We start from the raw sequence: 14,118 nt of genomic DNA on the forward strand, positions 1-14,118 counted from the left end.
AGACATAAACAAATATCCGGGAGACTGAAATTAGTATGATATGTTATGTTTGGTATGGCTACATAAGACAGAATTTAACTTAAGGAGAAAAACATGAACGTCTAACAACCCAAAGGTTGCGTGTTCCAATCTCATTTCGAGAGCTTCAGCATTTTAGCTCATTTGTAACCTTACAACTACTTACTACTTTTTAGCTACCTTCAACTACTTAGCATGTTAGCTAACCCTTCCCTTTAACCTAACTCCTAAACTCAACCCTAACCTTACCCCCAACCCAACCCCTAGCCTAGCTAACGTTAGCGTTAGCCATCTAGTTAACTTTAGCCACAATAAATTGGAATTCGTAGCAGATCATTTGCGTATTGTAAATTCGTAAATACTGTACGAATTGCAATTCGGAACATACACTATCATACGAATTGGAATTTGTAACATATCATACCAAATGGATGATAGACATCCACAAATTAATACATACCATACCAAACGTAACATATCATACTAATTTGAGTGTCCTGGATTTTCGTTTACTATGTTTTGTCTACCTCTGAGTCCAGATCGCAGTCATACAAGCAAGCCAAACAGAACGTGCAGCTGAATGTACTCATGACTCCTTTCTATGCGCATCACAATTACGTTCCGTTTCTGTGAATAGCCTTGTGAAAGCCTAACACTATAACATCGTATTTTAGAATTTAGCTAGTCATGGTGGCAGTAGAACAAGCTTTCAAATTATGCTCACCTGACCCAGATTGCTAATTAATATTGGGCCGTTTTTGGATTGTGTAAATGTAACGGCTAGCTTAGTTAGCGGTGCGCGCTAAATAGCATTTCAATCGGTGACGTCACTTTTGTGGAGCGATGGGTAACGACGCTTCGTGGGTGCCTGTTGTTGATGTGTGCAGAGGGTCCCTGGTTCGCGCCCGGGTATGGGCGAGGGGACGGTTTAAAGTTATACTGTTACATAAACAACAACAGTAATTGTGTGATGGTGGTCTGTGTTCCAAACAAAACAACTACAAGTGTGCTTGCTCTAGTTCCTCAGAGGCACAGTTAGGAGAGCTCAAAAAAGCACCTTATAGTTGAAGACTCTTCTTTGTGTCATACAAGTGCATTGAAAGGACTCAGGGAGGGTTCGCGCCCAGGCTCTGTCGTAACCGGCCGCGACCGGGAGGTCCGTGGGGCGACGCACAATTGGCCGGGTTAGGGAGGGCTTGGTCGGTAGGGATGTCCTTGTCTCATCGCGCACCAGCGACTCCTGTGGCGGGCCGGGCGCAATGCGCGCTAACCATGTTGCCAGGTGCACGGTGTAGCCTCCTACACATTGGTGCGGCTGGCTTCCTGGTTGGAGGCGCGCTGTATTAAGAAGCAGTGCGGCTGGTTGGGTTGTGTATCGGAGGACGCATGACTTTCAACCTTCGTCTCTCCCGAGCCCGTACGGGAGTTGTAGCGATGAGACAAGATAGTAGCTACTACAACAATTGGATACCACGAAATTGGGGAGAAAAAAGGGTTAAAAAAAAAAGAAGAAAAAAAAAGAAATGACTCAGGGACTGTGCACACTTTGGAGAGGAGTGTGGTCACTTGGAGACCTCAGTTAGTCCTCTCACTCCATCCCTTGTCATTTTTATGAAGGTGGTTAACGCTGCCAAGACCTTTCCTTCCTCTGGAGGCCGCCAAACTATATATATATGCATGCTATATATCTCACATCTGAGATGTTGCCTCACATGCTGGTCACAAGCAGGAGTTACTATCCTGAAACCAATTGAATCACTCTACAAACAAACACTTAAGATTTTTGATAACAAACCAAACAGTTACCACCATTGTCATATCATTTACAAACATAATTTATTTAGTCTGGATAGCTTTAAGCAGAATGTAGACGCAAGCCTTGTCTTTAAGATCCTGCATGGTCTTGTCCCTCCACCCCTATGCCGGCATATCATGCTCAAGGAAAGCACCTCCAGGATAACAAGGGCAGTAACTAGAGGGTTGTCCCTTTTCAACACAGTAAAATCGGCCTTCTCTGTTAGAGCTACAATATACTGGAATGCAATGGCCATGGACTTGAGAAGCTGCACTGATTATTGTACTTTTACATTTAAATTGAAAACATGGCTAAAATCTATCCAAACCTGTACACAAACAGTCTTGTGTCTAATAATTTCCCCATAATCTCCAAACTGTTCCCTTTCAATTGCTACCATGGTTATGCATATGCTTTTCATAGTTCTTCTGTAAGAAACATTTCAATTTAGCCCTATCCATATACAGTAGGCCAATTCCCATGCGTGTAAAGAGTTAACAGCTCCCTAAATCACTGTCATACTGAAATATATATTCATATATTACTGGGGAGAGGAGTTGTTATATATCAAAGAAGAACAAGGAAACAGTTGTTGGTCATGCAGTGAATCATAGTTTGAGCACAGGGGAGTGCTGGGCAGTTGGTGAAGCCAAATGTGAAAAGAACAGTCTGACTGACATCAGTACAGATGCAGCAAGTAGAGCTCTGTCATGCATGAGGCTTTTCCCAAGATGTACAATATCTATGAGATTAATAAAAATCTGTGGCCTGATAGATTTCATATTCCATTAAAAGTCCCCGGTACTAAAATGATTAATACTAGACATACTGCAAGAGTGCGTGTGTGCGTGTGTGTGTGTGTGTGTGTGTGTGTGTGTGTGTGTGTGTGTGTGTGTGTGTGTGTGTGTGTGTGTGTGTGTGTGTGTGTGTGTGTGTGTGTGTGTGTGTGTGTGTGTGTGTGTGTGTGTGTGTGTGTGTGTGTGTGTGTGTGTGAGAGTGAGAGAGAGAGAGAGAGAGATATGGGAGGCTGCAGGCATGTGGTGTGAATCCAGTAGCTTGTGACTGAGTGAGGAGTTCAGTTTGAAGACTGGACGGCTGTTTAAAAGGTTACACAAAACATCATGGTGCTCTGAGCAAATCACAAGATATGCTCAGAGAGAGATTGAAGGAGAGAGAGAAAGAGAGAGCGATAGGAGGAGAGAGAGTGATAGGTGGGCAAGTGCAATTAAACATAGTTTAACAACAAGAGGGTTGTAAGTTATAAAGTCTCTGTTGTCTCATTTACACACTTATTTGTTGTTGCGTACAATATGTAGTGTTTTGCAATGTTAAACAAGGGACTAGGCAAATTAACTCATTTGTATACTGTAAATTCTATGTTCTATATAAGTTCTAGGAACCAATCATATGAATATACAGACTTGTTATGGATCCGGTGCTGTGGCTCGAGACGCAAGCCTCTTTTCTCTGGCATAAGTAGGCATCCTTAGGGACTGAGCTTAGGACCCTAAGCAGTTTACACTAAATAAGGTCAGAGCCAGAGGCTCCCCCTCCATTTGTTCTCAGGGTGTCTACACCAGAACCCTGCTGCGTGAAGAGGAAGGCAGCAGCCCACCCACTGTGCTTTGGGACTCTCTACACTCCTTACCTGTTCACTCCGTCATCGTTAGAGTTACAGAGGGAGAGAGGAGGGAAGAGGGGAAAGAGGAGTAGATACTAGGGTAGCAGTACACAGCAGGAAGCTCTCCCCCCCCTAGACCCTGAACACACCATCCCTCCCCGTGGCCTATGGGCAGAGCCCCCCTCACCATCCCACCCCGCGGCCAACCGGCAGAGCCCTCCCCTCTCCCTGAGCACTCTAGACACACAGGCCTTAATTAAGATGAAGTATTAATGAGGAGGTTCAATCCTGTGTTAATGCTTTGTTTCAAGTAAATACAAATCTCTGGAGTGAGTGAGGAGCCACCCCTACATAATTCAATTAAGGTTCGATTCGAATGGCACTACCTTATATACTGAAGAAACATATAAACTCAACATGCAACAATTTCAATGATTTTACTGAGTTACAGTTCATATAAGGAAATCAATCAATTGAACTAAATTCATTAGGCCCTAATCTATGGATTCCCTAAAAACTTGAGACATCTGTGACAAAACTGCACATTTTAGAGTGGCCTTTTATTGTTCCCAGCACAAGGTGCATCTGTGTAAGGATCATGGCATTTAATCAACTTCTTGATATGCCAGGCCTGTCAGGTGGATGGATTATCTTGTCAAAGGAGAAATGCTCAAAAACAGGGATGTCAACAATGAGAGAAATACGCTTTTTGTGCGTATGGAAACTGTCTGGGATCTTTTATTTCAGCTCATGGAACATGGGACCAACACTTTACATGTTGAGTTTATATTTTTCTTTATTTTTTAAAACTATTTTCTACATTGTAGAATAATAGTGAGGACATCTAAACTGTGAAATAACACATATGGAAAAAACACATATGATAAAAATACAAATAACAAAATAACACATGGAATCATGTAGTAACCAAAAAAAGTGTTAAACAAATCAGAATAGATTTTAGATTCTTCAAAGTAGCCACCCTTTATAAAGAAAAACCCTTGAATGAGTAGGTGTGTCCAAACTTTTGACTGGTACTGTATATCCACTGTACATTAAGGCACACAAAATAATACAATTGCCTCAAGAATATCATACACAACGTTTTCCATTATTATTTTTCATTATAATTGCCAGAGCCTCAAAAATAGGTGTCTCTATACACACTACACGTTTATTTTAATCAAGGTATCTCTCTCTCCCTGTTTTGTAATGCTACCTGAATATTTTGAGCTGGCATTACCTCACATTTTATCACCCGATGCTCTGTAGCTGTCTTTAGTGCTTGTTACTCCACCCCACCCCTCTCTCCTCTCTCTGTCTGTACACTGTGCTGCTGCTCACTGCAGCCTCCTTCAATCTCTGGGCTCTGCAAGATTCAATTAAATGTTCAGCCTATAAACAACATTTCATTCCAGGATAAATTCAATTCAAGAAGCTTCCATGATTAATTTGAATGGATTCAACATTTTACTGTGATGGATTTCCCCAATACACCCCCATACCATAACAATTGTGATTTACAATGTATACATTCCTCAAGGACCCTAAAGTCGAAAGTGTCTATCATAGTCCAAAACGTGTATGCCTACACACACCAGTGTTCTAGAATATTGCACCGCTGGCTTTCAAACTTTTCGAATTCTCAGCGCAGCTCGAGCAATTTCTCCAACTGCCAACACATTCAAATTAACAGAGTACGCGTTCCAGCGTTCCAGAGTCGCGTTGGTTTACTGCAAGGTTCACATTCGATGGTGGTCTGAGTGCTATGTCACAATGGGACGCCGGACTGTCGCGTCTCAGTGTCTGTGGACTATGATTTATGCTTTACTCTCACAGCAGCCTGGTCTCATAGACTAGACTTAACATAGCAAATGTAAATTCAGGACACCCAAATTAGTATGATGTGTTATGTCTGGTATGGTAACATAAGGCATTTGGTTAGTTAAGGCAGTGGTTGGTCGGGGTGGATGGGTGGTCGTATAACGCAAATGTCTAGCAACCTAAATGTTGCGAGTTTGAATCTCATCACGGAAAACTTTAGCATTTTTGCTAATTAGCAATTTTTTAACTACTTACTACTTTTTAGCTACTTTGCGACCACTTAACATGTTAGCTAACCCTTCCCTAACCCTAACTTTAACCCTTAACCTAACTCAAAGACTTAACCCTAACCCCTTAACTCTAACACCTAGCTAGAATTCATAACATACAGTGCATTACCAAAAGTATGTGGACACCTGCTCGTTGCCACAAGAGCATTATTGAGATCTTAAACTCTGATGTTAAATTCTGTTTAAACACCTCATAGTTGGTGAGTGTTTCAGTAGCTAACCCAAGAATGGTCCTACTCTGTCATCCTATCTGCTGTGAAACCCAGTTTCCTATTGGACACAATTCCCCATTCATTAACATGAAATTCTATTAGCTTAACTTTGTCAATTATGACTTTCATATTAACAGCGTGAGAAAGTATGCTTACCCTTTTTAGGAGATTTTAGAAGTGTAGAACGTGTGGTCCTATTTTGGATCCTCTGGAGTCACGGGACACTTTAATTTAACACCTCTACTATGTCTATGGGGCTTAGAGTGCAATCACATGTCACTGTAGCAGCTCTGTGAAATGTATGTCCACTGTACACCACTCCAACCAGAAATCACTTGTACTTTGTTTTCTCCTCACATACACACAGTACACACTACCGCATATAAACATTTATTCGCTTACAGTGCACGCACTCAGGCAGAACACACACATGTGGATGCACGTGCACACACACCCTCCCTAAGTCACAGCTCACTGTCAACAGCCCAGGATTATTAGGAGCATTTGACGGGTCTGTTACTAGGCAACTGAAGCCATGGCAACCAATTCATTATGAAGACAGGGATGGGACAGGAAAAATGCATCAGGGAATGGGTGGGTGGGGAAAGAATTGCAAGACTTTAATTTTTCCTCACAAAGACAGCCATCCTCTCTAAAAACCCTGTGTAGCATGTCCTACCAGTGATCCAGTACTACACTCCATATGATGGAATAAGAGAGAGCCGAGTCTCTTTTCCTAGTTCTATGGTTACAGTACTCTTGATTCTGCCCATTCATTTCCTGCTGGTTTCTCAGGTGGTGATGTCATTCAGCCTTCTATTCCATGTTAGTATATCATAATCTGAGGTCATCATGTGTTCCCCTAGACTCCTGTATTTTTTACATTTTACATTTAACAGCCAATTGCGCATGTTAAAACAGATTTAAGAGTTTAAGTTTAAGGCCACCATTGCAACTGAGTCCATTTTGTTATAGAGCATGGCTGAATGATGACTGTGGTTAGTGAGTTATGGAGGTTGTACTATAGGGCCGTACGATCTCCATTAATTAAGTAATTGTAGATCCAGAGCTTTTTCTCAGTGTAGAAACCTCAGCACTCTTCTCCCAGTTCTGCTACACTCTCTAGGAAGCTTTATCTTGCTCCTTTGTGTCCTTCCCTTTCCTTATCTCTCACCTAATCAGTCCGGGTTTCAAATACATGTCTATTTGATTATTTGTTATATAAAATAGCCTACTCTTTGAAAGTATTTTCAAATACTATTTTCAAATACCTGGATTAAATGCATGGTGTGTATTTGAGCATTTTCAAATACATGCCAATACTTTCCAAGTACATTCCAATATTCAACTACTTTTAAAATAAAAAAATATCTGAATACTTAATTTGAAATGTATGTGAAAGTAATTATCAGTCCCATTCTATTTGACATGGTCTTTCAACCTCAACTCATCTCTTTTGAATAGTAACAGTCCCAAAACCTAAACCATAAAACATACACTGACAACAAAAAAATGGAATCAGTAAACTGCCTAGAGATAGTGTCAGGGCCTCAGGTATCCCTTCTTGTCTCAGACAGTCCATCAAAGATACACACAAAAAAATAGTACCTAAAATATATTCATGTTTAAGACTCAATTATTCAGGCCCTGTCTGATCCCCCCCCCCCTTTCTGTTGTCATGCATGAGAGTCTAGAGAGAGAGAGAGAGAGGAGAGAGAGAGAACTCCATTTGAGTCTGAGTGGCATCAAGTTGAGAGCTCATTGAGTAATCTAATTCAGAGGCTCACCACAGCCCCTTTCTCCATGTCTCCCTCCCTGCCTCTCTGATTCCCTCTCTGACTCCCTGCCTCTCTGATTCCCTTTCTGACTCCATGCCTCTCTGATTCCCTCTCTGAATCCCTGATTCCCTCTTTGAATCGCTGATTCCCTCTCTGACTCTCTAATTCCCTCTCTGACTCCCTGCCTCTCAGATTCCTTCTCTGACTCCATGCCTCTCTGATTCCCTCTCTGACTCCATGCCTCTCTGATTCCTTCTCTGACTCCATGCCTCTCTGATTCCTTCTTTGACTCCATGCCTCTCTGATTCCCTCTCTGACTCCATGCCTCTCTGATTCCTTCTCTGACTCCATGCCTCTCTGATTCCTTCTCTGACTCCATGCCTCTCTGATTCCTTCTCTGACTCCATGCCTCTCTGATTCCCTCTCTGACTCCATGCCTCTGATTCCCTCTCTGACTCCATGCCTCTCTGATTCCCTCTCTGACTCCATGCCTCTCTGATTCCTTCTCTGACTCCATGCCTCTCTGATTCCCTCTCTGACTCCATGCCTCTCTGATTCCCTCTCTGACTCCATGCCTCTCTGATTCCTTCTCTGACTCCATGCCTCTCTGATTCCTTCTCTGACTCCATGCCTCTCTGATTCCTTCTCTGACTCCATGCCTCTCTGATTCCCTCTCTGACTCCATGCCTCTGATTCCCTCTCTGACTCCATGCCTCTCTGATTCCCTCTCTGACTCCATGCCTCTCTGATTCCTTCTCTGACTCCATGCCTCTCTGATTCCCTCTCTGACTCCATGCCTCTCTGATTCCCTCTCTGACTCCCTGCCTCTCTGATTCCTTCTCTGACTCCATGCCTCTCTGATTCCTTCTCTGACTCCATGCCTCTCTGATTTCCTCTCTGACTCCATGCCTCTCTGATTGCATCTCTGACTCCATGCCTCTCTGATTCCCTCTCTGACTCCATGCCTCTCTGATTCCTTCTCTGACTCCATACCTCTCTGATTCCATCTCTGACTCCCTGCCTCTCTGATTCCCTCTCTGATTCCCTGCCTCTCTGATTCCTTCTCTGACTCCATGCCTCTCTGATTCCATCTGACTCCCTGCCTCTCTGATTCCCTCTCTGACTCCCTGCCTCTCTGATTCCTTCTCTGACTCCATGCCTCTCTGATTCCATCTCTGACTCCCAGCCTCTCTGATTCCCTCTCTGACTCCCTACCTCTCTGATTCCTTCTCTGACTCCATGCCTCCCTGATTCCCTCTGAATCCCTGCCTCTCTGATTCCTTCTTTGAATCCCTGCCTCTCTGATTCCCTCTCTCCCTCCATGCCTCTCTGATTCCCTCTCTGACTCCCTGCCTCTCTGCCTGTCTCCCTGTCTTCAGATGCATTCTCATCTTCCTCTGAGGATTTATGAGACACATTGAGACATAATACTACATTGAGTCAGACACTAATACTTCTAGAGCTGTTTTTGTCATTTCTAACATAGTATGTGCTTGAAGGCTTGAAATACACCAGAACTTAGTTTGCACCAGAAACAAATGTTTCTATAAACAGAATACTTCATATGACGCTGATTGGGGCACTAGGCCACTGTGTAGGCCACTGTGTAGGCCACTGTGTAGGCCACTGTGTAGGCCACTGTGTAGGCCACTGTGTAGGCCTATTACATAGCATCTAATTAACAATGAAATATTATTCATGGTCATCACTCAAACCTTCATACCACTTTGGGTTGAAAAAGCCTCTTGCAATAATGGGGAAAGCTGTGGAAACTGTTCCAACAGACATTTCACTAATAAGGGCCCAAATCAGCCGTGGCTGCCAACCACACCCGGAGTTCAGAAATAATGTCCAGACAAGGGGAGGAAAAGGGTGGGGCCTCTGATTTCCTCCAAACAATCCCCTTTTTTCCTTCTCCATTCCTCACTTCCTCTCCTTCTCTCTCTTCACCCCCCTCTCAGTCAATTGTTCGTGCACCTGTGACGTCCTACTGCTGAACAGTGCCATCGCAAGCTGCTAATTCTCACAGGTACACCCTCACACCTTACACTATGAACTCAATTTACACCTAACTGCATTATCCTCTCAAGAAGGTATTTATAACTCGCTAAAAAGGGCAGCCGGTAGCTTTAAGAGCGTTGGGCCAGTAACTGAAAGGACGCTGGTTTGAATCCCGGGGCAGAGTGGGTGAAAAATCTGCCCTTGATCAAGGCAATTGAGCCTGTGAGTCGCTCTGGATGAGATGACTAAAATGTAAAATAATTGCTTTCATGTACTAAATCAGCAAGTGCCTAATATATCTGGTCTTATTTATGTTATATGTGAATTATCAGGCCACAGGAAGGTATATACACTACCGGTCAAAAGTTTTGGAACATCTACTTATTCAAGGGTTTTTATTTATTTTGACTATTTTCTACATTGTAGAATAATAGTGAAGACATCAAACCTATGAAATAACACATATGGAATTATGTAGTCACCAGAAAAGTGATTCTTCAAATAGCCTTGATGACAGCTTTGCACACGCTTGTCATTCTCTCAACCAGCTTCACCTGGACTGCTTTTCCAACAGTCTTAAAGGAGTTACCACATATGCTGAGCAATTGTTGGCTGCTTTTCCTTCACTCTGTGGTCCGACTCATCCTTAGATGCAGGAAATGCAGAAGGTTGTAAAGAGCGGTATAGAGTAGTGTTGACACAGCAGAGATAACATCAGGCTTGTGCTCTTGCATGTGTTATCTGCTCCTAATGCTTCTCACAAAATGTAGCCCTTTTTTTCTTCAAATAAATACAACTAAAAATAAATAAACTTTTAGCCCTCTATCTAGGAATAGTCTTCCCTTTTCATGCTTTCATGGGGTAAAGCTATCATATCCACACAGAATGTCAGATACAGTATATTCCTCTTTGAAGGGTTAGTTAGGGTTTGTCACTTGATCATTTACCTGTTTTTAACTCCAACATTTTGAGGACACATGCTAGAGGTCGACTTGGGCCCCTGCCATTTTAAGTCACATGATGTCTATTAAACTCTGCAGAAATGAGTAGTGTGGCCCTAGATGTAATGCACCCTGAGAAGTGTGAAAAGGAGAACACCACAGTTCCATATCTAACAGCAGGCCCCAAGGGTGTGATGACAGAGTGTGGACAGGAACTGGCTGGTTGTGTAATGGCTAATGTTGCATGTGTTGCCCAATGGCTTCCCTTACCGTCTGGTTGTCCTCGTATAGCTTGAGGTCATAGCCACTTAGCTCCACACAGAAAATGATGGCGGTCACGCCCTCAAAGCAATGGATCCACTTCTTCCTCTCTGAGCGCTGCCCCCCCACGTCCACCATCTTGAAGGTGAGCTCCTTGAAGGTGAACTTGTTCTCCACGATGCCCGTAGTCATGTCGCGGGAGCACAGGATGTCCTCCACGGTGGGGATGAACTCGTTGGAGGAGATGCGGTCCAGGTCGTTCAGATAGTAGGCAGTATTATCCTCCAGGTGGTACTCGTTGGAGCGGCAGAAGCACTCCTGCACGCCTGAGTCGGCCCACAGGCGCTTCATGACCCCCTGCAGCTCCTCTGTGATCTCCCCTTTGCTCTCGGCCGGCCCGGTCAGGGCGAAGAGCTGCACGGCGTCGTAGGCGCGGTCGGGGTTGTGGAAGTCGATCTTGAGCGTGGCCAGGGCACGGATGATGCGTGTGAGCGAGTCGATGGCGTTGTAAAGGATGAGGGGCTTGTACTCCTTGCAGGCGTCCAGATTGAAGCCTCCACTGTGGATGATCTTCATCTGCTTGACGATGGTGCTCTTGCCAGAGTTGCTGGTGCCCAGCAGAAGGAGCTTGATCTCACGCCGCTGCCGCTGGCTCTCCGAGCGCAGGTGGCGGTCGATCCGCCGGGAGCGCCGCGCCGCCTCCTTCTCCTCCGAACTCTGCCGGCAACCCATGGTCGTCTGCCACGCGGTGAACACCGAGGAAAACGTGGTGATCACAGAGGAGAACGTGCCGGGTGGCAAAAGGGGGCGCGTCCGGGGTCAAACTAAAATAATCTGGAAGATCAAAAGGAACAGAGATAAGAGAGTAACGAAGAGAGGGAAGAGAGGGATCAGAGCAGGAATAGGATTACGTTTGAATCTTCAAAGCTGCAGGGGCTTGATGGGAAGCAAATTAGACACCTTCCACTCAGAGCAAACAGAGGGAAACGACAACCATAGAGCAGGAATGACTCAGGAATATTTCATTCTCCTCGTGATCTAGAGGCTGTGCGTTGGTCCTCTGTGGGTTCATCCCAGGATTTGGGACTGGCGTTGGCACAGAGCTCTACCAGGACATGGTGGGGTGCCCACACAGAGCCTGGAGCTGGGGCTTGGGTTGGACTGCCTAATTCCACGGGTGCTGGGGGTCATATCAGGGGTCACCCCCTGAGGAAACTTACGGAACAGGAATGGGGATGGAGGTGTTAGTGAAGACAGTGTTCGGGGATGATGTGTAGGTGCAGCAAATCCCCCTCGCTCTCCTCCCTCATGGCTCTCACGTCACCGCTCCCTATCTTGGTGACAGCAGTCATCCAGGGCAGTCCTTCACGCCTTGTCTGCCTCCTCTCTGGGCTATATTCTGCTCCGTTTCCTCCTCGCAGTGGTGCGTCTCAGGAAACTGAAGGTCCCCGTTTCTGCCAACAAAAGAGGGAGAGGAGAGACATGATCAATGAACACAGTCATGATGAATCAGAGCATAGGAGCCCGAGAGGAAACCGAGAAGTGGAGTTGAGCTGCTTCATTTATGTCTCACAAAACACACAAAATGCAGATACTAGGCATGTGGCAGGGTCTACAGTCAATCACGGACTACAGGAAGAAACCCAGCCCAGTCACGGACCAGGATGTCTTGCTCCCAGGCAGACTAAATAACTTTTTTGCCCGCTTTGAGGACAATACAGTGCCACTGACACGGCCTGCAACGAAAACATGCGGTCTCTCCTTCACTGCAGCCGAGGTGAGTAAGACATTTAAACGTGTTAACCCTCGCAAGGCTGCAGGCCCAGATGGCATCCCCAGCCGCGCCCTCAGAGCATGCGCAGACCAGCTGGCCGGTGTGTTTACGGACATATTCAATCAATCCCTATACCAGTCTGCTGTTCCCACATGCTTCAAGAGGGCCACCATTGTTCCTGTTCCCAAGAAAGCTAAGGTAACTGAGCTAAATGACTACCGCCCCGTAGCACTCACATCCGTCATCATGAAGTGCTTTGAGAGACTAGTCAAGGACCATATCACCTCCACCCTACCTGACACCCTAGACCCACTCCAATTTGCTTACCGCCCAAATAGGTCCACAGACGATGCAATCTCAACCACACTGCACACTGCCCTAACCCATCTGGACAAGAGGAATACCTATGTGAGAATGCTGTTCATCGACTACAGCTCGGCATTCAACACCATAGTACCCTCCAAGCTCGTCATCAAGCTCGAGACCCTGGGTCTCGACCCCGCCCTGTGCAACTGGGTACTGGACTTCCTGACGGGCCGCCCCCAGGTGGTGAGGGTAGGCAACAACATCTCCTCCCCGCTGATCCTCAACACTGGGGCCCCACAAGGTTGCGTTCTGAGCCCTCTCCTGTACTCCCTGTTCACCCACGACTGCGTGGCCACGCACGCCTCCAACTCAATCATCAAGTTTGCGGACGACACAACAGTGGTAGGCTTGATTACCAACAACGATGAGACGGCCTACAGGGAGGAGGTGAGGGCCCTCGGAGTGTGGTGTCAGGAAAACAACCTCACACTCAACGTCAACAAAACTAAGGAGATGATTGTGGACTTCAGGAAACAGCAGAGGGAACACCCCCCTATCCACATCGATGGAACAGTAGTGGAGAGGGTAGCAAGTTTTAAGTTCCTCGGCATACACATCACAGACAAACTGAATTGGTCCACTCACACAGACAGCATCGTGAAGAAGGCGCAGCAGCGCCTCTTCAACCTCAGGAGGCTGAAGAAATTCGGCTTGTCACCAAAAGCACTCACAAACTTCTACAGATGCACAATCGAGAGCATCCTGGCGGGCTGTATCACCGCCTGGTATGGCAACTGCACCGCCCTCAACCGTAAGGCTCTCCAGAGGGTAGTGAGGTCTGCACAACGCATCACCGGGGGCAAACTACCTGCCCTCCAGGACACCTACACCACCCGATGTCACAGGAAGGCCATAAAGATCATCAAGGACATCAACCACCCGAGCCACTGCCTGTTCACCCCGCTATCATCCAGAAGGCGAGGTCAGTACAGGTGCATCAAAGCTGGGACCGAGAGACTGAAAAACAGCTTCTATCTCAAGGCCATCAGACTGTTAAACAGCCACCACTAACACTGAGTGGCTGCTGCCAACACACTGACACTGACTCAACTCCAGCCACTTTAATAATGGGAATTGATGGGAAATGATGTAAATATATCACTAGCCACTTTAAACAATGCTACCTTATATAAATGTTACTTACCCTACATTATTCATCTCATATGCATACGTATATACTGTACTCTATATCATCGACGGTATCCTTATGTAATACATGTATCACTAGCCACTTTAT

General features: G+C 45.4%; 1 protein-coding gene across 3 annotated transcripts in view; it reads right to left on the reverse strand.

The window, feature by feature from the left end:
• Nucleotides 1–14,118, reverse strand: part of gnaz (guanine nucleotide binding protein (G protein), alpha z polypeptide) — a 44,238-nt gene that overhangs the window by 2,137 nt on the left and 27,983 nt on the right. For 2 of the 3 annotated variants that reach the window (XM_021602590.2, XM_021602592.2), the window contains exon 2: nucleotides 10,751–12,195. In XM_021602590.2, the coding sequence (XP_021458265.1) occupies nucleotides 10,751–11,473 (723 nt within the window). In that variant the 5' untranslated portion in view covers nucleotides 11,474–12,195. The remainder of the gene's footprint in view (nucleotides 1–10,750; nucleotides 12,196–14,118) is intronic. The other variant, XM_021602591.2, reaches the window with a different exon arrangement.

Source organism: Oncorhynchus mykiss, chromosome 5, assembly GCF_013265735.2.
Source record: "Oncorhynchus mykiss isolate Arlee chromosome 5, USDA_OmykA_1.1, whole genome shotgun sequence".
NCBI classification, from domain to species: domain Eukaryota; kingdom Metazoa; phylum Chordata; class Actinopteri; order Salmoniformes; family Salmonidae; genus Oncorhynchus; species Oncorhynchus mykiss.